This window comes from Mastigoproctus giganteus, chromosome 5 (assembly GCF_048544385.1).
Source record: "Mastigoproctus giganteus isolate SK-2022 chromosome 5, ASM4854438v1, whole genome shotgun sequence".
In the NCBI taxonomy this organism is placed as follows: Eukaryota; Metazoa; Arthropoda; class Arachnida; order Uropygi; family Thelyphonidae; genus Mastigoproctus; species Mastigoproctus giganteus.
The window spans coordinates 72,603,318-72,624,007 of NC_143579.1; the positions used below are offsets into that span (position 1 = coordinate 72,603,318).

At 36.0% G+C, this 20,690-nt stretch overlaps 1 protein-coding gene across 1 annotated transcript in view; it reads right to left on the bottom strand.

Annotated features, from left to right (window-relative positions):
• The window catches only part of LOC150085484 (uncharacterized), an 86,744-nt gene that overhangs the window by 44,573 nt on the left and 21,481 nt on the right, over positions 1-20,690 (bottom strand). Inside the window, exons 2-3 of the mRNA XM_090374065.1 lie at positions 12,916-13,008; positions 7,283-7,465 (exon numbers count right to left, since the gene is read on the bottom strand). Coding sequence (XP_090230191.1) covers positions 7,283-7,465; positions 12,916-13,008 — 276 coding nt within the window. The remainder of the gene's footprint in view (positions 1-7,282; positions 7,466-12,915; positions 13,009-20,690) is intronic.

Genomic DNA, 20,690 nt, shown 5'->3' on the forward strand with positions numbered 1-20,690 from the left:
GGAATGCGGCACCATTCCACCAACATCAGTGAAAGGGACACTTACAGTGGAGGCGGTGTTCTCGTGTGAAGCGGAATAATGATTAACTGCCGCCCCATCATGTTTTTGATTGTAGTACCGTAACTGCGGAGAGGTACCGAGAATAGATCCTGGAACCCATGTTCGACTTTTTTTAGGGATGCGATTGGCCCAGATTTTCTTCTCATGCACGACAACGCCAATGCACATAGGTCTCAAGTGGTGGAGGAAGAATATCTTGAAACTGAAGATATCCAACGACTGATGTGGCCAAGCACGATAATCAGACTTAAATCCGATCGGACATGTATGGGACGCCCTTGGGAGTCACATTGCACGCCCACAGCCAACTTCTCGGTCACTTGGTGAGCTAAGATCTGCGCTGGTGGAAGAATAGGATTTGTTGCCACAGAATCTTATAAACACTCTTAAATCGAGCATGGTGTGGGGGTGGGGTTTTATATATATATTTATTATTATTTTTTTTATTATTATGACTATTCTTAAAAATCCCCACTTTGCATCTGACTTGTTATCTCACAGAAGAATTCCTGTTCTGAGGGAGTTTCTATATTAGTGCACTCCTCCTTTGGGTTTTGCTGTGTGTTCAGAAATGACCAAACACTATTTGCATTAAGTGAAATACAATCAGTTTATTATACATACTTACAAATAAAAGATAAGACAAATCATTACACATTATTCACTTCATATATAGGTACAGGGCATGGATCACGTTCCTGGTCATTAGGCTCTCCCATCCATCGTCTTCTTCTTACTATAGGCCCACTAACATCTCATACAATCAGTTTAATTTAACTCTTTCTTAATTACAATTGACATTTATTATTTATATCTTCCTTTTTCATACCTATCTAGCACAATCCTACATTCTTCTTCATGGTTGAAACAATTCTTCTTCTGGAATTATGTCCACTCTACAAACTATTCTATTCTATTCTCTCCCCAGCACTTTAAAGTTACATGTAAATGAAATATACATGGGATTATTTATTTCTTCATTCCCTCAAGTAAACTCCAGCATTTAGCGACTAATTTCTCTACATCAGTGACATTATATAAGTAGCATACAACTGTACCTGCTCTATAGGCTAACCCGTCCAAAATTATTACTTTTACTCCATTAATTGATCGGTAAATAGACCACAACTGTAAAACATCCTTCATTAAACTATTTCTATGATATTTCCTTACTTATCTATACCTTAACTTAACTCTTAACTGTATGCTTCCCTAAATCTCACTTAATATTTATCTATCTTCCCTGCAGTCCTTTGCAATTACATAGAGGTAAATTCGTTGTTTAACCACTTACTTCTGGGGATTTGGATCTTACCGCTAATACAACGTGTGGCCTGTGACTTTCTGCTCTGCATCGGGTCCTCCATTGGTTTGGGAACGTTCTTCTCCGATTCCGGAATGCTAACTTCTACCAAGGACACTATTCGCTTAGCCGATCATCCTGGTGTCGTATCCTTCTTTGCTGAGCCGGATCATTCAGTAGGAGTCGCTTCCCATCACTTTATTTCTACAGGACGGTCCGGTATTTCTTCCGTAAGCATTATCTCGCTGTCTTCCTTCAAAAAAATATCTCTCGGTGGACGCTTTCGGACTTCTACGTCGAGAAAGTTCCCCTTTCTGTAACTCATCTACACTTTATTAAAACTATCAGAACTTAGTGAACTCACCATAACTGGTTCTACTGGTGGATCGCTTCCGGGGACTGTTTCCTGGGCCTATCTTTCCAAAAACACCCTTTTCGCCCTCCAAAGAAACTTCGTCACTCCCGAAAAAAACTTTATCACCTTCCGAAAAACTTTCTCATCTCCAAAAAAAACTTTATCACATATCTAAAACATCACTCCTAACTCGCGCGCTCTTTCCTTTTTATTTCCCAAAATTACGTACGCCTCTCCTTTCTTTCAACCAATCACTTCTCTTTGACCACCATCATCTTCATTCTCATTTGCCTGTGACCCATGACACGATGGTCGAGCCCCTTCCGGTGTAGAGAGGACTTCCGTTTCTAGAGAATTCTCGAATATTCTGGAAGGTGATCGAAATTTCGGAGCTCAGTATCATCCAGAAAACTCAGTATCAAAACTCAGGATGTATCATCCAGAAAACTCAGTATAGACTCAGTATCATCCAGAAAACACCTGCATCCAAAACATCTGTGGGCGTGGCGACTGTCTCGCCACGCCCGCTCTGTTTGCAGTAAACAAGAGCGCCCCCACTGGTACCCCTATTGTCATCTCTGGACCAAACCGTCCCTTGCCATACTATCAGTTGACCCCCCACTGTTCCGTCTTGCTATCTTCGCTTGCTGTTTCCGGTGTGGGCACTGATTCAAAACTCTTTCTAATGTTTATTTCCACGGCATATCTGCCTTTACATTAACTATAGACCCCACTTAATTAAATCCCATTAGCGTGAGACCCACTATCTTAAACAATATTTGTGACTTTGAGTGTTTTCTTGTAAGGTTTTACCATATCACTCTATCTAGCATTCTATCATAAATTATATAGACATTTAATTTAATTTGTAAGACTTTGTGTCTTACAATGGTTCACCGCTATCAGACCTCTTTAGCTGTTGGAGGGTATCATACGCTGTACTGATGTAATGTGACCATACTTTCGAACATCTTGTAATGTGACCTTTAGTAATTCTTACAAAAGAACCCCAATAAATGTCCCTTATACCTGTCCGAAGTTTCTTGAAGTCTCCTCACTTCATCGTTATTCTAAGGTACACCACCACACCAATTTTTTTACCGCTTCATCGCAAGCTGCACGAGTTATACCACGTTTTCTAAGTGTTCTATTAATTTTGTCAAGCAGTGTATTACAAGCATGGTGGTAAACTTTTTAGCCTTCTGCAAATAGATAATTTTATAAAAGTATTTTTGAATAGTGAAGTTTTTGTTTTTTTATCATCCTGGGAAAAGGATATTGTAACCACTTTTTAAATAAACGATCATATGGTAATGAAACATTACAAAGTTTGAAGTTGTTTAGCTTTTGACTTTGATTTCAGCTAAGAGCAACAAAATATATTTTGTTGAGTTGAAGCATTATCGACCATTAAAAAAAAAAGAAAAAACACAAACCGAATTCAGATTAATCAAGAAGAACATGCTTCGACTTTTAATGTTTGTTGGATACCCTACGAGCTATGTTTTATTAAAAGGGAACTGTAGATTGAAAACGTAATTCATCAAAGAAGCCATGTAATAGTTAAATACAATAAATGACCTAGCATTGATTTTTCCGTGCAATTTAATTCGTTTCAGAAGATACTAATAACATTTCAAGCTAGTGAAAGGATATTTCCTATCGACTTTATTCATTCATCAAACGTTTAGCTTCTTTTTAACTCTTTTCATCTGAAGAAAAACATCTTCAGATGTTTTTCTTTATACCTGCATCATGATTTATTATGCTACAAGAAAAATATCTGACCTGCTTTCTGGATGGATCGTTAAAATTATTAGATGTTACTTTGAGATCTTTAGCATCTTCTAATCGTATTTTAATATTAAATATAAGTTTATTTATAAAAAAATACATTTAATGATGTAGACTATAAAACTGAATAAACCATACTAAGTATTAACTGAAATTAAATAAAACTCAATTTTTTCGGTTTTAATTATAAAAGTAAAAATAATATTGGAAATGAAGAAATATCCAATAATTATTACTAGTGATTGATAAAGCAATATTATCCAAAATTTGAACAGATTTTCTTCTTAACAAAAAAGAATATTATAAATGAAAAATTATGATCTATATATCTAGGAAAGATCTTAAGTTGGTTTTGGTCGCATCAATCCGGCTTAATGAACTTTAAAAACGAATGTCCAGATGTTTTTTTGTGTTCTGTAGGAGTCTATGGAACATAAGAAAAACTGCGTTCTTTTTTAAATTAGAAGAGATATTTTCAGTTCAGCTATACTGTTGTCCAGATGAGCTGCAAGAATTGCCATAAAAATCAGTAGAAGGAATTAAAAATTAGGAAAAAAAGTTACTAATTTGTTTCATGGGCCAGCAACTTGTGTTATTTTTAATAATCGAATATATGACCAAAGTCATGCAGACTATATTGCTTTAGTATGGAACATATGTTTTCTGCCATCGCTGCCAATATTATTGAGTCTTCTTGAAATATATCAGCCTTTGAAAAGATAATTTATCAATCATTAAAAATAAGACTACACCCATTCCTCGAGTTACAAGTATAAATGTAAAAATTATATTCTTAATTATAGAAAATAAATTGTAAATGAAATAATTTTTGAAGTAGTCTATCAACGCGCAAGTCTTTCCTTTATTCACAAGACAGATTATTATTATTTTCCCTCAGTAGCCATTTTGTAAGAATACAAAATGTATAGTCGGGTAACTTGAGAAAACCACTGGAGTAGAATCCATATGTGTATATAAAAGAGGGCAAAAAACCATAGATTTTATACAACTAACATGATATTTAAAAATATTGAATCCCAAGAGTTGTTTTGTATGTATGTCGATTTTGCCATTCGTTGGAAACAGTCTAGGTTCGAATTCCGCGGGGACTTGGAATTCTTAAAGGTCTCCTGAATCAGCACTTAGGGTTTTTCAGTCAACGCAATATCAAATTGGACCGTGAACACATACGTGCACAGAAATAATGTACAGAACACAGGTACAAGAACTAGTCTGAGTAGTTGATACGCCAAAAACCAAGGACAAGAAAATTGAGACCAGATATATTTATAATTATAAAGGCTGATGTTCTGTAAGCTTACTTTCTTGTATCATTTGCAACTACTAATAATTCCGTAATATGACTGAACCAATTAAATTAATTTATTGTCCCTCATAACAAAGGAATCCGAGATACTATTAGCAGCCATTTCAGGCACAGAATTTGAATCGAATGTTCTGAAATAAGTAGATAAACAGTGGATGCGTAAATTGTTGCAAGAGCCCTTTGAGATCTTAATTGCATTTGTATTTCAAACGGAATGAGATGTCCCATGAATTTTAAAATTGAAGGCGACAGTGCTCTCAGGACTATTTGCCCTGAGTGATTCTAGAGAGAAGATGAGCAAACACAATGTCTGTTAAGGTGGGGGGGGAGCAGGGAAAAACTAGTCTGCCAATAAAATAAAATGTGAGAAGAGAGGACAGGTGAAAAGAATGGTGTAAACAGATTCAAAGGCAGCAGAAGGATGAAGAAAACTCTAGTTGAGCTATCAAAAGCTTTCACTGTTAATTGAAAGTAGAAAGAAAATTAATGGTAGTCATTAATTCTTAACAGCTATTTGGCGAAGAAAGGAAAAAAAAAACAAGAAAAATTGACGTTTGAGGAAACTTCAACAGAGAAGAAAATACTGTACATATAGGACATTAAACTTTTTTTCTTGACAGTTTCGGAAGCATTATTCTTCTTTTTATTATTATTATTTGACGGTTCCCAAGCATGTGTTTATATCCATAGGCCTGTGAACGCACAGTTCTGCAGAAGTGTGTTCACAGGCCTATTTGCATATTGTGCGGGCTGGAAACTTTGCGCTAAAAACTTTGAATAATTGACAGAGGAAACCAAACTCCGTCAGCCCCAGATCGGCTAACTAGAGCAGCCTCAGTGCAAAAAGACTTTAGAAATTCCTACAGTCGTTGACAGGAACTGAATTCAGACTGCAGTGTATCATGCCCGCTACACTACTATGGAGCACTAATGTCTTCGTATAGATTCCAAGAACAGGGAAAGAACTACAACACATGATATCTGTTGGTTCTTGCGCAAGACTCATCAAGGCTATGAAGCATCACTGTATTTTATGATCGGTTTGTATGTTTTGCAGAATTAAAAACTCGACATTCCGAGGGGTTAAGTACAACCATCACCTGAGATCGTTAACCTTGTGTGAAAAAGCCAATAAAAATGACTTTCATTTTCACGGAATTCGAACCGTGAACTTTTCCACACGGTGTAGAATTGCAACCATTGTACTATTCGCGAAGGCTGAAGATGTCAGCTATTTGAAAAATAAGATATCATAAATTTTAATAACAACACTTGGTTAGCTTCGATCTTGGCTAGGCATGTTGTCTGGTCACCAACGATAGCCAAAGGAAGTTTTTTCATTCCATCAATAAAGTCTAAATTGGGCTACAGTTTAACAGCGCAATCATATTGAAATTATTACCACATTCCAAATAACGAAATTATTTCCAGTTTCTCGATTCATAACTGCACTAATGATTATTATGGAGTTTAAATATTGAAATGGCACTGGATCGATACGATCCATATTTAATGACAAAAGAATGCCCGACTCGGGTGGTGGTTTACGGTTTTCTTATCCTGATCATCTATTTGACTCATGATCTTTGGACCTATGATCCACAATTAGGGGACATAAATTCAAATTACTGGGGGATGAAGTTTCGACTGGACCGCAGGAAGTTATTTTTTATCCAGCGAGTTGTTAATTACTGGAATAAGTTGCCTCCCAGGAAGGTTGAGGGTGAACAACTTGGGAAAAATTACAGCTCAGCTGGATATATATCTACTTGAGGTGGGAGGTGGTTTATTAATTTTTTTTTTGACTAGGTACAGCAAAAGCCCATGCCTTTCTTTCGCCATACTACTAATAATAATACTTTATAAGCTACATCAATGCTATAAATGGCTACTAACTTACGACAAATATTAATAACTACAAAAAAAATAAGGAAACTAAGATTGCAGTAAAATTTTCAAAATATTCATCAGGATATTCATTTTCGAGAACGTATGCTAGTAATGTAGAAATAGTAGATTTTGATAAGAATACTGTTACATTTAAGAGCAAAAAATACACCCAACTAGATCATGAATTCTTAACAGCTTTTATTATTTTCTTTTCCTGCTTCATTTTACACTGCAGGCTGAAGATCTGTTTTCCTTCATGTCGGTAGATGGCTAACACACGGATCGAGTTAAACTAAAGTTGGCTTCCCTCTCACGTATTTCCGCATCGATCATGTGGCCAAACTCCACCGCTCTTACAAATACGTGCGTGCTCTAAACTCTAGGCTGTTTCTGATAACAGACGCATTTATCCTGAATTTGCAACAACGCAGATGCAGCAGTGGCATCATTCTTAAAACTCGATTACAGAAAGAAATATCAAAAATAAGCTTCGCAGTGATTTAATAATTTTTCCAACAGTTTCGATATATTATTTTCAAAAAAAAAAACTCACCAAATGTCCTATTGGCTATCCTCTTATACATTTCTACGCTGGCCTTCCTGTGCACCATGCGGTGAGTCACAGATTGATATTGCCTTAGGAATTCATGTTCGGACGACGTTGACTCCAACGAGTTAGATCGAGCCTCTGCTGGAGCTCCCGCACACGTTTCTTCGGATGCATCTACATACAAATCTGTCGAACAACAACAATTCAGTTAAGCCAATAAATATTTTACAATGCTAGATACAGAGAGAAATCTTTATTTCTACTAACACAATATATAATGGAAAATTGCAATATAGCCACTTACACAGTCACAGGGCCAGAAGTTTACAAATAAAGAATAGGACACCTAGGACAGGATGGAGCACAACATCAAGACAGAGTGCTAAACTCCGCTGAAACAAATACTTTAAATAAAGAAAGAAATATAAATAAAATAAAAGAATTATACACATGAAAGAAAAGGATATTAATTGGTCAGTTATACGAATCACGAAACTGATGTTATGCCCACAGTCACGCATTTACTTACTTTTCAGTAATCATGATATCGAATTAATGCCCAACACTGATGCAATCTGAAAACTGAGCAGGCATATTCAAAACATAAAACGAGAAACTCTAAACGTACTGAAATCCAGTCTTGTTTAAATTTGTCTCAGTACTTATGTAATTGCTTTTTGAACTGCCCTCATAACTCCCTTTGGGTAATGCAGCTTAAAATTAAAATGATAGAAGGTAAAGCAGATAACTTTTTAAAAGAGGGAAACAGTCCTGCACGCCATACTCCTCTGAGTAACTTGTTCGTTTACTGAGTGCAGAAAGTAGGCCATCACGTAGTCAAGTGGTCAGTGCGGTGGTACACATTTGAGTTGACTGTGATTCGATCCACCTGACTGTTAAATAAAGTAAAATATTACAGTTCTTGTGTTCTCTATGTTATCTTGTAAATTCCTGTGACTTTGAATGAAGTATAAACAGAAAACTTAATCCATTTATTCGCATTCTACCTTTTAAAAATTTAAGTTTGTTAGTTGGTGATTTTCCAAACTACTGCTGAATTACACCTGGTCGTGTGATTTTTCTTCATGTACCCCAGTTTCATTAAAAAGCCCACACAGTCGCAATATGACACCCTCACATTCTGTAGTCCGTTGAATTCTACTTTTCGTCCTTTTGGAGAAGTCTGGATTCGCATCCTGTCGGAAATTGGATGAGGTCTTAAGTCTTTTTCAATCGGATCTATACTTAATCTCAGGCGAGGGAGTAAGGTTTACTCTTTTTATTATCCCCCTGACACACAACATTTTCATGTTGTGTCCATGAAAACAACCTTGTACAAATATAAATTAACTGGAAAATCATGATTAACGTTGCCAATGCACTGGACAAAATTAAGACAAACTTTCGGGGGACCGCTATCGTTCAGACGTTTGGTGATAAAATAAATCGCGTGTGGACATCGTTGAGAAATGAATATTCACTCAGCACGTGAATGTTTTATTTTTTGTGGTTAAGCTTGTGATATTTTGAGAGCCTTGATGACGGTATAAACGTTAGCAAAAATGCAGAGTACTAATTAGAGTATTGTACTTTTGTGATAAAAGTAATAATATTTAAAATTTTATTCTTCAATTACATTGCAGTCCTACAAGGAAAACGATCTAAATTTGTTATATACATCATTTTAATTTTTTTTTATCGACAATACAATATTTCATTACTTATTATAGATACTCTAATTGTAGTTTTGAATCGAAGGCTCAAAGTGCTCATGATCTGATTTAATACAGAAGTAATAATATTATTACTAATCTTAACCTTCTATTGATTAAGAGTAGTAACTGTACCTTCAGGATGTTTATGTAGGTAACCAATTTGATCTTAGTCCCGCAAGCCAACATGTCAAGTGCTCTCGTGAGTAGCACAGTTTGTAGAATCGCCGTCCTCTTCCCTATCGGGTGGAAAACACCTGAGTTCAAATCCCATCAATAATGCGAGGAAGTTTTATGGGCCTTTTTCTTAAAGTGGCTGGGTTAGCTGATCTGAGTCTTGGGTAGCATGGTTTTTCTCCCGGAATCAGGGGTTTTTCGTCCAAGTAACAGAAAATCAATAACAGAACACACGCAATTTACGGACATTATTATATACGGCGCAATCTGGCCTAAGTTGCTAATGAACCTAAAACTCTACAACAACAACCAACATCCTCAGAAAGTCGAACTTCACAAAACCTTAGAGATTTATTAACTTAATGCGTTAGAGCGACTTAGTATTTGCTTATTGCTGCGTGCAAAAAGTTAGTAACTCTCAATATAATATCAATTTTTGCCGTTGGGCCGCAAATGGCTTGCATATCACGAACAATAAATAATTGTTTGTTTATTCATATTAGTGTTAATAATGGTAAAACAGGAGGAGGCAAAGCTCATTTGTCTCACTCTTAAATTCTGACTCACATACCCTTCATTCGTCTATATGTCCTTTTTTTTTTTAGTTCTTTTACAATGTTCTAGACATTGTAAAAGAACTAAGCTCTTTCTGTAAGAAAGAACTTTGCAGCCATAATTAATCTTTGTTCTTCTCTGTGCCTTTAACAAGTTCTCGCCCTTCCTGAAATCAAATCTATATACAGATATGCAGCACAATACTGTGTTCTCACCATAACTTTATACAATGGAATAGTGAACTCTTCATCCCTGCTAATAAAGCTGCGTATATTATCAACGAAATATAATGAACCGTTCTGGCCCTGTCTGCACTGCTGAAACCTTCGTCTCGGAGCTCATAATTATCCCCTAACGTCTATTTTTCTCCATCAACCTTAAATTCATTGCTTCTTGATAATATGCTTAACATAAATAATACGCATGTGTAACGCGTTTATCCATGTGACATCTAAATGCCATTTCCCGACCATCTAACTTAAAAGAAATGAAAAACGAGTGTATATTGTGAGGCGTAGCTAAATGATTGCATCTAAAATGCTCTGCACTTTACTTTTCTGTTGTGAGAACCTTGCGCACTTATCTTCTTGCATCCATTTTGTTTGAAAACTTATTCATATTCCATAGTCGGCTTCACACGAATGCATCAGGCTACCTATTCGTAGAAAAGGCATTATATAGAGAGTGCCTGGCGCAGTGGAAATGTTTTTGGGGATTCTTAGGTGACTTGGGAAAAAGAACATCATTTAAAGGAACAGAGTAAGGCTTGGTCTAAAGATAATCAATGTCATCTCTGGTAGCACATCGATGTAGTAGATCTAACACGCGCGTAGCGGGTATATTTTCCGTTAGAGTATTCGTGAAAGAGGATTGTGTTGTTGCTGGTCAAAAAAAGGGAAAAATTAAGCGAAAGTGAATTTCTGAAATCATAATAAATTATGCCTTGTTCTTTAAACATTAAATGTTGTAATAGTTTGTGATCATATGTGGGTTCATTTTTTTATTTTTTTATTTTATCCAGAAAGCTAATGGACTTTTGTTTATGGTTCGTTTGCGAATTGTAATTTAATATTTTTAAAAAAATTTCTACATCTTTTTATTTATTCCTTCTGTTAATCAATAATATTCATTGAGTAGTCAATTGATTGGTCAATTCACTGAGTAGTTAAAGGTCTGTTAATTAATAATATTCATTGAGTAGTTAAAGTCACCTAATTGGGGGATTACTCCAAAAGTTCCTCCACAATTTTTTGTAAATTGTGTACAGTACAGGGAAATCGCTACCTTATAAAAGTAGCAGTCACCATGATGTTTAGTGGCATCGCTCCAAATTCGAGGATTCGCAAAAGGCGTAGAATTCAGATGATTTTCTTTGGCAGCTACCACAATAAAGATAAGCTATCAATGGAGTCTTGATCACCCACAGGTATTCCAAAATATGCACTGCAAAATTTAATTTAGAGTTGCCTAAAATCTTGCGCTTTAATTGCTTTGTACCAATGTAGTAGCAGAACAAATTGAGATTCTGGATGGAAATTTCACCCTCCACTTCTACCATAATGATCAAAAAACAAGGGGAAACAATTTATACCCATATAGGTATTTGAAAATATTTTTTATAGCATATGTGGAAATTGTGAAAAACAAAATGGACAATTTCTTCCAATTGGGATTTTATAGCAAAATCAATATCAAAATTATAAGCGGACTGAGACTGAATTAAAAAAAAGAAATTAAACTGAATAATCAATACGTAACCAAACATTTTGTTACATGGTGTTATTACAATGAACACGTGACTTAGCATGCAGAAAATTAACCTCGTGTAAATATGGAAAAGCATAAATATTGAAGGTCCATAAACTGTTTAAAGATTTTAATGATCTGTATTTATCATACTAAATAATATGTACTGATTCATTATTAGCTTTTGAATGATATCTTTTTCATAAACTGTCATGATAGGGCATATAAGCCGGTATAATGTCGAAAGTTTTAACGTAATTTTGTTTGATTGATGGTCTGTGTTAAATATCAAGGCAACTAAAACCAGAAGTGTCAGTATATTATGTCTTTAATTGCCAGTATTCTTCGGTAGGTTAACCTGTTTGCTGGATGAAAAACCAGAGTTTCTGGGAGTTAAAACCATACAACCCTCCCCTGAGACGACTAACTCGGCCACCTAATGAAAAAAAAAAGAGACGCCTGCAAACATTCCTCCTGTCGAAACGGAAATTGGACTTAGGCCTTTTCCACACTGATGATAATCTGCAAATCAACGCAATTGTCGAGTTCTAAAAGGTCTATATCGAGATTTGCAGAGGATTGTAGCTCAACCTCATGTTTTAGGGAAATCCTGTAATTATAATCTGTGTATAAATGGGAAAGTGTACACTGCCGTTACTGCTATTTGAAGTTATTTGAGGAAACACGCCTGCAAAAGTGGTAATCTAGCTCTCTAACCATATTAGTAAAACAAAAGTGTAGTAAGCAATAAAACATTAAGTAAATTTGTGCATTAGCAATGCATTAAGTTTATCCATTAACAAAGTTGAAAGGATAGCAGAAAAGTCCCTAATAACAATCTCTCAACGCAACTGTCGTTGAGAGAACACTTACAGATCATGCCAGTCTGTAAGTGTAAGAAGACGGAGGCATGACATTACGAGGCATTACTGAGGAGTGTATCTGCGGTTTTTTGAAAGTAGGGACAAACGGCGACAGAGTCAAAAACGCTGCTTTGACCTAGAGAAAATTACTGTTATTTATTTTGTCGTTTATACCGAGTCCTTTGGGAAGTACATCAGAAGAGATGGCATAAACTTCTCGTTGTTGAGATATCAGGAAATGCAAAGAAGCAGAGTTGTCGTTATAAAGCAAGCTTTTGGTCTGTTTTCCGGCTTTAGAGGCAAGCACACCCCTCTTTACTTGATCTTTAGTAGCGAGATTTGTATATAATTTGTTTATACACATAAATAAACAAATTTATGTGAGATATATATTGAAGTGAATTTATAATAAATTTATGTGAGATATTTAATATATTTTATCGTCAACCAGAAAAACGCTTTCAACGGCCATCTTTAATTAATATACACCACTTAATAACAACAATATTATTGCTAATAATAATTATACGGAAATCATTCATTTTCGAATAGTCTGTTCAGATATCGTGGAAGTGGTCCTCACCTTCTTTGTCTTGAGGTTCTTTCCATACAGCTAATTCATCCCTTTCGGAGACGCATATCCAAGTAGAAGACCGATAGCTGTCGGCATGAACTCCTGGAACAGAAACCGACACCTATAAATAAAATTCACATACAAAAGTAGCCCAGCAGTAAGGACTGTTCAAAGAAATTAAAATGTACAATTCATTAAACCTTTTAATGTCAAAGGTGGAATCCTATTCTAATTAACTAGACAAATACCAAGTCGATAAACTCTAAATATTTTGCTTTAATTCGTTATAATAAACGTTAATGCTTAAAAGCAAGGGAGGTTCTTCATTGATAGCGAGGTTTTCGGCATTAGCTAATCAAACTGGATGGACGCAGAGTCAATGCCATAACATATTACCCAATGTTGAACAGAAAACAAATTAGCGTAAAATGGGAAAGCAATTTGAAACTCTCATATCACAGGAAGATTGCATTAAAGGTGGAAAGAACTAAACTCATTTCAGCAGATAAGGTTCAGGAAATGTAACGTAATTATGCGGTGTAAAAAGAGAAAAATTAAGCAATTCTAATTAATGAAAATTAGATTGAGACCCAGAAAATATCACACACGGGCAGAGTGGCGCCATCTAGTGAAATCCGTTTCCAGTCAGTTAAAAAGAAAATCGTATATTATTCAGGAAAATTTATCAAGATTTGTCTTCTGGCTCGTCTCATAGTCACAGTCATCATACATATTTAATAAGGACACATATCATTGTCCAATGAAAGCTCGACCAAATCCAAGACTTAGGAGATCAAGTCAGATTTATTACATAGGCTTAAATCCGACAATTATTCTTCGAGATACTAATAGAAAATTCTATTCCCTACATCCCTAACTATACATGGAATTTGTAAGCATTATGTAATCAATAATCCTACATATATATAAGATAAAATATAATTATAGCTATTGTCAATTTAGATAGAAATTATTCGATCACCGGTCGCTAGTGCCATTGTAGAAATGGAACACTACGCAATCGAAGTATATAACATTATCTTGGTAAAAAAAAAGCTATTAATTCCTAATTTTGATATTCCTAAGAACGTGTATACAACACCATTATTAGAGGATTATGAATAGAACTTATTAATAGAAAGCCCCAAAATATATTTTTTCATTTTTGTTTGCTATAAAACAATGTACCAATGGAATGATAAAATATTTGTGTGGTTTACAAAGCTATCCAGAACTGTTAGGATTCTATGTTCCATCGCCAGTTACTTGTGAAGCATGTAAACACCATTGCTTACAGAGTATAAAGCCCTCGTGGGTAGTACAGTTGGTAGGATCGCCATCTTCCCCACACCAGGTGGAAAAGACTTGAGTTCGAGTTCCATCAACGACGGGAGGAGTTTCTATGGGCTTTTGTTTTACAAACCGCAGCTGAGTTAGTCGGTCTCAGGCGAGGGTAGCATGGTTTTTCTCCCGGAAACTCGGGTTTTTCGTTTTTAATGCAATTTACAGACAATATACAGGGTGTTTCAGTTAAACGTTTCAGAACTTCTAAGAGGGGTAGGGTACATCCTGACAACTCGAAATCATATAGCAATGTGGGGTCGGAAATGCTTTCCTGAAGCGGTGTTGTACACAGAAGCACCATAAAGAAAAGAGAGAAAAGTGAGAAATCGTTTTAATAATACATGAAAAGAAGCAAAAGGTACATGGATTAAAGTAAGTGTTCGAAGTTTCTTCAACCTCGTATTGCTTTCGCACAGTGGTACCTTGGAAAATGTGCTACAAATCCCCTTTTTCCTGCTGAAGTGTTGTTTTCCGATGAGGCATCCTTCACAAGGGAAGGAATTTTCAACACGCATAACGACCATATCTGGGCGGTCGAGAACCCGCATGCAATACGACGTCGTGCAGCACAGATTCGATTTTCGGTCAATGTATGGGCCGGTATTATGGGAGATCACCTCATCGGACTTTACCTGTTACCGTGTCGTCTAACCGGACCTATCTACTTGATCTTTCTGCAGCAAGTATTGCCACAACTTTTGAGAGATGAACAGATTTCTGCATCGACGCAACAGACAATGTGGTTCCAACACGATGGAGCCCCTGCCCATTATAGCGGAGATGTTCGTAACTACCTGGATGTCACATTTGGTCAACAGTGGATCGGACGTGGTGGTCCCGTGCGTTGGCCTGCTCGGTCACCCGACCTATCATGTCTTGATTTTTATTTCTGGGGTCATATGAAATCGCTAGTTTATGACACCCCTGTTGACAATGCTGAGGAGCTGGTTGCAAGAATCGCAGTAGCTGCCGAAGAAATTCGAAATTCGCCTGAGTATTCCAGAATGTTCGGATGTCCATGCGTCGGAGATGTGAGGCGTGCATTGTAGCCCGTGGAAGAAACTTCGAACACTTTAATCCATGTACCTTTTGCTTCTTTTCATGTATTATTAAAACGATTTCTCACTTACGGTCTCTTTTCTTTATGGTGCTTCTGTGTACAACACCGCTTCAGGAAAGCATTTCCGACCCCACATTGCTATATGATTTCGAGTTGTCAGGATGTACCCTACCCCTCTTAGAAGTTCTGAAACGTTTAACTGAAACACCCTGTATACAGAGCAATATGGCCTTAGTCGCTGATGCTCCTAAAACCCTGCTATAACAATAAGTGTAAAAATGAGCCATCAATAAACAAAATCACTTTACCTTTAATTTTTTTAATAATAAAGCATCATTGCTACATGGTTTTAATGACTGTTACACGGTTTAAATAACTATCTCGTTATTTTAAAAAAGTTTTCCACCTAAGTCATCTTAATGGACTGAACAAATGGTAATGAGGTCCTCCAGCGCGAAATATGTAGAAAGGAATAACCTCCTATTAAGGTCCCCTCAGGTATTCGTTGCTATTGCGGCTATGTGGAGTCGACTTTACCTTTTAACAACATTTTGGATTTTACCATAGCCTTATAACTTGCAATAGCAATCCACTTAACTCTTTCATTCTGTAAGAAAATAAATGAAGATGACATCTTTTGCATCCTAGAATTCATTGACGTTCTGGGTTGTCGAGAATAAAGTTTGTTGTCACATTTTTACGATCTTTATTGAAGGCTTCGCACCACTTAACACATGTAATTGCCATAACCATTGACTGACGTTGGTAAGATGGTAAATAAAATTGCACCTTAATTGGTTCATTGAAATAAAAGATGCAGTTCGCATAAACAAAATTTGTTAAATTATAAGCACGCATCAGCATATTGAGAGGAAATTTGTGACAAGCAACCTCAATGTTGTTGGACCATGCAGATAAACAACATTCTATCTTGAATATTTAGCGCTGAGTAACGTTTCAACCCACTTGAGGGAGATTGCGATGTTTGGTACCACTCTATGTACAGTGCTTGCACCTGTCGCTCATTGTCTGTGGAATCTGTAAATAGGAGTTGTATTTCGTTAGCATCTGTATTTAATTCATGCGTGTCTGCTATTCTTTTGCTTTCTTTCATTTCCCAAGGGCGAGTTTCTAATCACTCAAAATAAAATATTTTCATTAAAATTCAAAGCAAGTGCTTTGAGTAACATCACAGCGGGTGGATTTACGACAAATACATCACTCTTGTATGATAGTGATTGTAATAAATGTTATTATAGCTGTGACTACAACAAACATTCTCTTTATTACTGTGTTTATTCTGGTTTGGCTAGATCTCCATGTTTAAACTGCATGAATGGCAAAGCACGTTCATAGATTTTTATTTGTAAATCAGTATCATTTATAATTTATTCCCTATTCTCTGTCATTAAGGGTTCTTTCATTATTTGAACTGCAGATCAAGTGATTCGAGTGAGCATGTAACAAACTTTTCGTCGATGATACTCAATAAAATAAGTACATTACAATAATTGCCTCTGCAATTGGCGTTCACATGCTGAACTGTTTAATACGTCTTGTATTCAGGATAATTCTTATATTCAGGACACAGGCTAGCAACAACCTCAAAGTTTGGACAGTTTTTTTAAGAAATAAAAATTTCAAAACATACCGTATTCAATATCGAAATTAAATTATGTCCAGATTTTATTTTCTATATAAAATCCTGTTCCCCAATCAAAATCTATACTGTTAAGCAAATCTGGAAATGGTCCATCTGGACTCAAGTTTCTAGTTTAGAATAACATAACCTCTCAGTCACAAAACAGATGGGCGCACCTAATCTACATCGGATCAATAAAGCCATGCTACAGGAACGATGACCGATGGATACCTTTTCGAACCAGACTACACAAGGCTGGCCTGACGAGAATTTTTCCTACCAATGCTCTCCTAATATACGATGACCTCAGGATTAATCCACACAACTTCTGTTAGTAAGCCCTAAAGAAAGTAGAATATTCAAAAAATGTTTCGGTACATAGAACTCTGAAGTTGATCCCTAGGATTACAAAAGCCTGTGAATCTAACTAACACAGTTCTGTGTTAGTTCATGGGCTTTTGTAATTTTATTGTCACCTCTATAAATCAATGAAATCTTTACTATTTCATTACGAATTTCACTAAAATCGCAAATATACTTCTACAATTGTAATTATCATTGGTAACATTAAATACCATTGATAAATGGTATTTAATGTTACCAGTTAAATGTTTCATGATAAATTTCATAATTATCAATATGAAACATCTCGAACAGACTACATGTACTCAGTACATAGTTTATTCAAGTACGGTTGTCGATTTAGGGATGAAAATCAGATTTACCAGAAAAAATTCGAAATGAACTTAAATATTTAAGTTCTTATGGAATTCGAACTGGGCCTTGCGAGGATAATATTTCTGGCAAGATGAGGGCTATCCAAACAGGTACTCTCCAGATGCAGATCGATTCCTTTGACAACATCAGACACAAACATTAAACTTTAATGGAAGGACTCCGCATTTTCTGCTATTAATGCAAATTGTATCGCTAATAAAAGAGAGGTCGATAAGCAAGTGGTTTCACTTTCGCACTAATTATCAGTTGATAAATTATCATTTTGTGTTTTATATCCATTTTTTCGCATTTTGTAAGTTGTAAAATGTTAATGGTTGACCATTAAAGATAACGATAAAAGGGTCCAGGCAAAGAATGTAATGGTGTTTTCCTCTAGTAATCAATTACGAAGAACATAATTACGATATTTGCTAATCGAAATTGGAAATAAGTAACATTTAAATGTTACTGAACAACTTTTACGCGAAAAATTAGAATACGAAGTAATTATGAATCTATTTTTCTAATTTGTGTTTTTATTTCAATTGTAATATATTGTTGATGTACAGTATATTTCTTTTAAAATTAAAAGAAATTAATGCGTAGGGTAATTCTTTTAGAATTATCCTATGCAGTATTGGAAAAGTTAGCGGTATAAATGAAAACCAGACAGTCGGTTGCAGCTACAGACCGGATATAAAAAAGGTCATATCAGAGCCACCCAAGAGCTAAATATGCCCATATGTATTATGTCCATAAATTGCGTGTTCTGTGGTCGAAAAACCCGAGAGGGACCTTGCTGTCCACACCAGAGACCGACTAACTCAGCCACAGAGTTAAAAGAAAGTCCATAATAGTTTCTGGCGTCACTGAAGAGAGTCGAACCCTGGCTCTTCTCACCCGGTATGGGGAGGACGGAGATTATAATCACTATGCTATCTATGCAGACTTTACAGGCCAGATATATATAGTTGTTGTCTTGTTTTAGGAGCATCAGAAACTTAGGCGATATTGCACCGTATATAATATCTGTATGTAGGAATGATCAAACTCCCTAGAAGAAACGCGTTTTAAGGAACATGAAAAATTCGAAACAGTACAGTTTGTTTTCTGTTAAGGGCGTTGATGTCAGAAAACACATTAAAACGGTGTTATTGAGATACAGTGTGCAATAAATTGAAAAAGTCTATTGCTCTAAAGGCATAGCTTACTTTCGTTTTATTAGCCAACAGTTATTTTTAATTAATTTTTGTTATGAAGATTAAACGTAACACGACTACCTTCCGCATAGCAATTTATTTCTCGATAGAAAGTTGACGATTATTATCCATATAATAAACGGTCAAGGTATAGTTTTACATGACTGGTCCCGTTAACATCGATATGGGGGCCCTTGTGGATAGCATAGTTGCCAAGGTGAGTTCGAGTCCTGTCGATCGATGACGACAGGAAATTTTATGGGTCTTTTTCACAACGTCGTTGAGTTAGTCGGTATCAGGCAGGCGCAGTGTATCATGGTTTTTTTCCCTCCCGGAAACTGGTTTTTCTTCCAGCAAAACAAAATCGACCACAGAACACATGCAATTTACAGACATATATGGAGCAATATATGTTTTAGTCTCTGATACTCCTAAAATCCAATAACATCAATATGGGTAAAGGAAAAATCTAATTAGGTTCTAGAGGGCGCCTCCCTAGCCACAAAAGGTAGGAGTTTAGCAAGGTTTCAAGAATAAATTCGTTTATAGCTCAATTTTCTGTATTTTTTTTTACAGATGTGGACCAAATGAGTTGGAACCATGTTCTGTAACTACTGAATGTTCTGCCATTACATTTGTCACATTATCTTAAACACACAGAAAAAGAACAAGTTTTTACGCATCCTTCTGAAGAAAAGCAAAGTATTGCTCCACTTTGCTAGATCTGTTATAAGGAGTTTCTGAGAGATATGTTTACAGAGAACAGAGTGATAAGCCGGGGATTTCCATTAGCGCAACCATTTCGCTTCTGTGATATCACATAAATCAATTTTCAGCTTTGGTGGTTTCTGAAAATGCAGTCTATCGTTGCAATCTCAGCTCGCTAATGAAATGAAATACATCCATTATTCGGGAGGTTTTCAGTAATCCAGACATACGGCACTCTGCTTTCGTTTTTCTATACTATGCGGTTATTGACCATAAGGGTTCATTTTACATAACTAGAACAAATACGCCCCTGGTGGTAAATTTCTTAATCACACTTAATTCTGAATTCGTTCGTAAAATTAAGCATTCGTGAATTATAAAATACAATAAATTCAAGAAGAAAGTAACCCAAGTTGTCAAAATTGGCATCGTTACTTTAACACTCGCAATGTTCCCCAGATATAGCAGGACTACCGTTACTTATTCTCAGTTGATTACCACAACCCAGAAGATAGTTGGGTTGTGGTATCTCCTTCAAAGATAGTTGTCCCTTCATCGGTGGGTGGTTAACCCCAAACGTTAAATTAATGTAATTTAAAATATAGTTGTATTTTAAAACCTCTTATACTGCGAGATTCTCATTTATAACTGATGGTAGCATCGCCATCGCTGGCCGAAATTGAGAATTACTTCCAACGAACGAAGAAACGTCTATGAAATTTATTTTTTTTTTATCTCGTGACTGAGTTAATCGATGGATTTTAATCCTGCCAAAAATGGTCAATCGGATCATATAATAGGGGTTACACCAAATTTACTGACCCGATACAGACACTCCATGGCCTGAATTGCCTCTGTGCAAAGTCCAAAGAATCCAACCCAATACGTATACTCTCTAGAGTAGGCCTATTAATGCTGCTCACCCTAATCAAAAAGTTAGGGGGGAATAAGAAGCGAAACGATTACGTGAGGATACCATTACCATCAGTGGTTCATCCGATGGTTACTTAGCATTAGAAAGTAATGACATATTGGGTCACTTTATATTACCTATGGTATGGAGTTGACAAGGTGCTGAAAAGTGACACAAAAACACTGGACCATTCGTGTAACA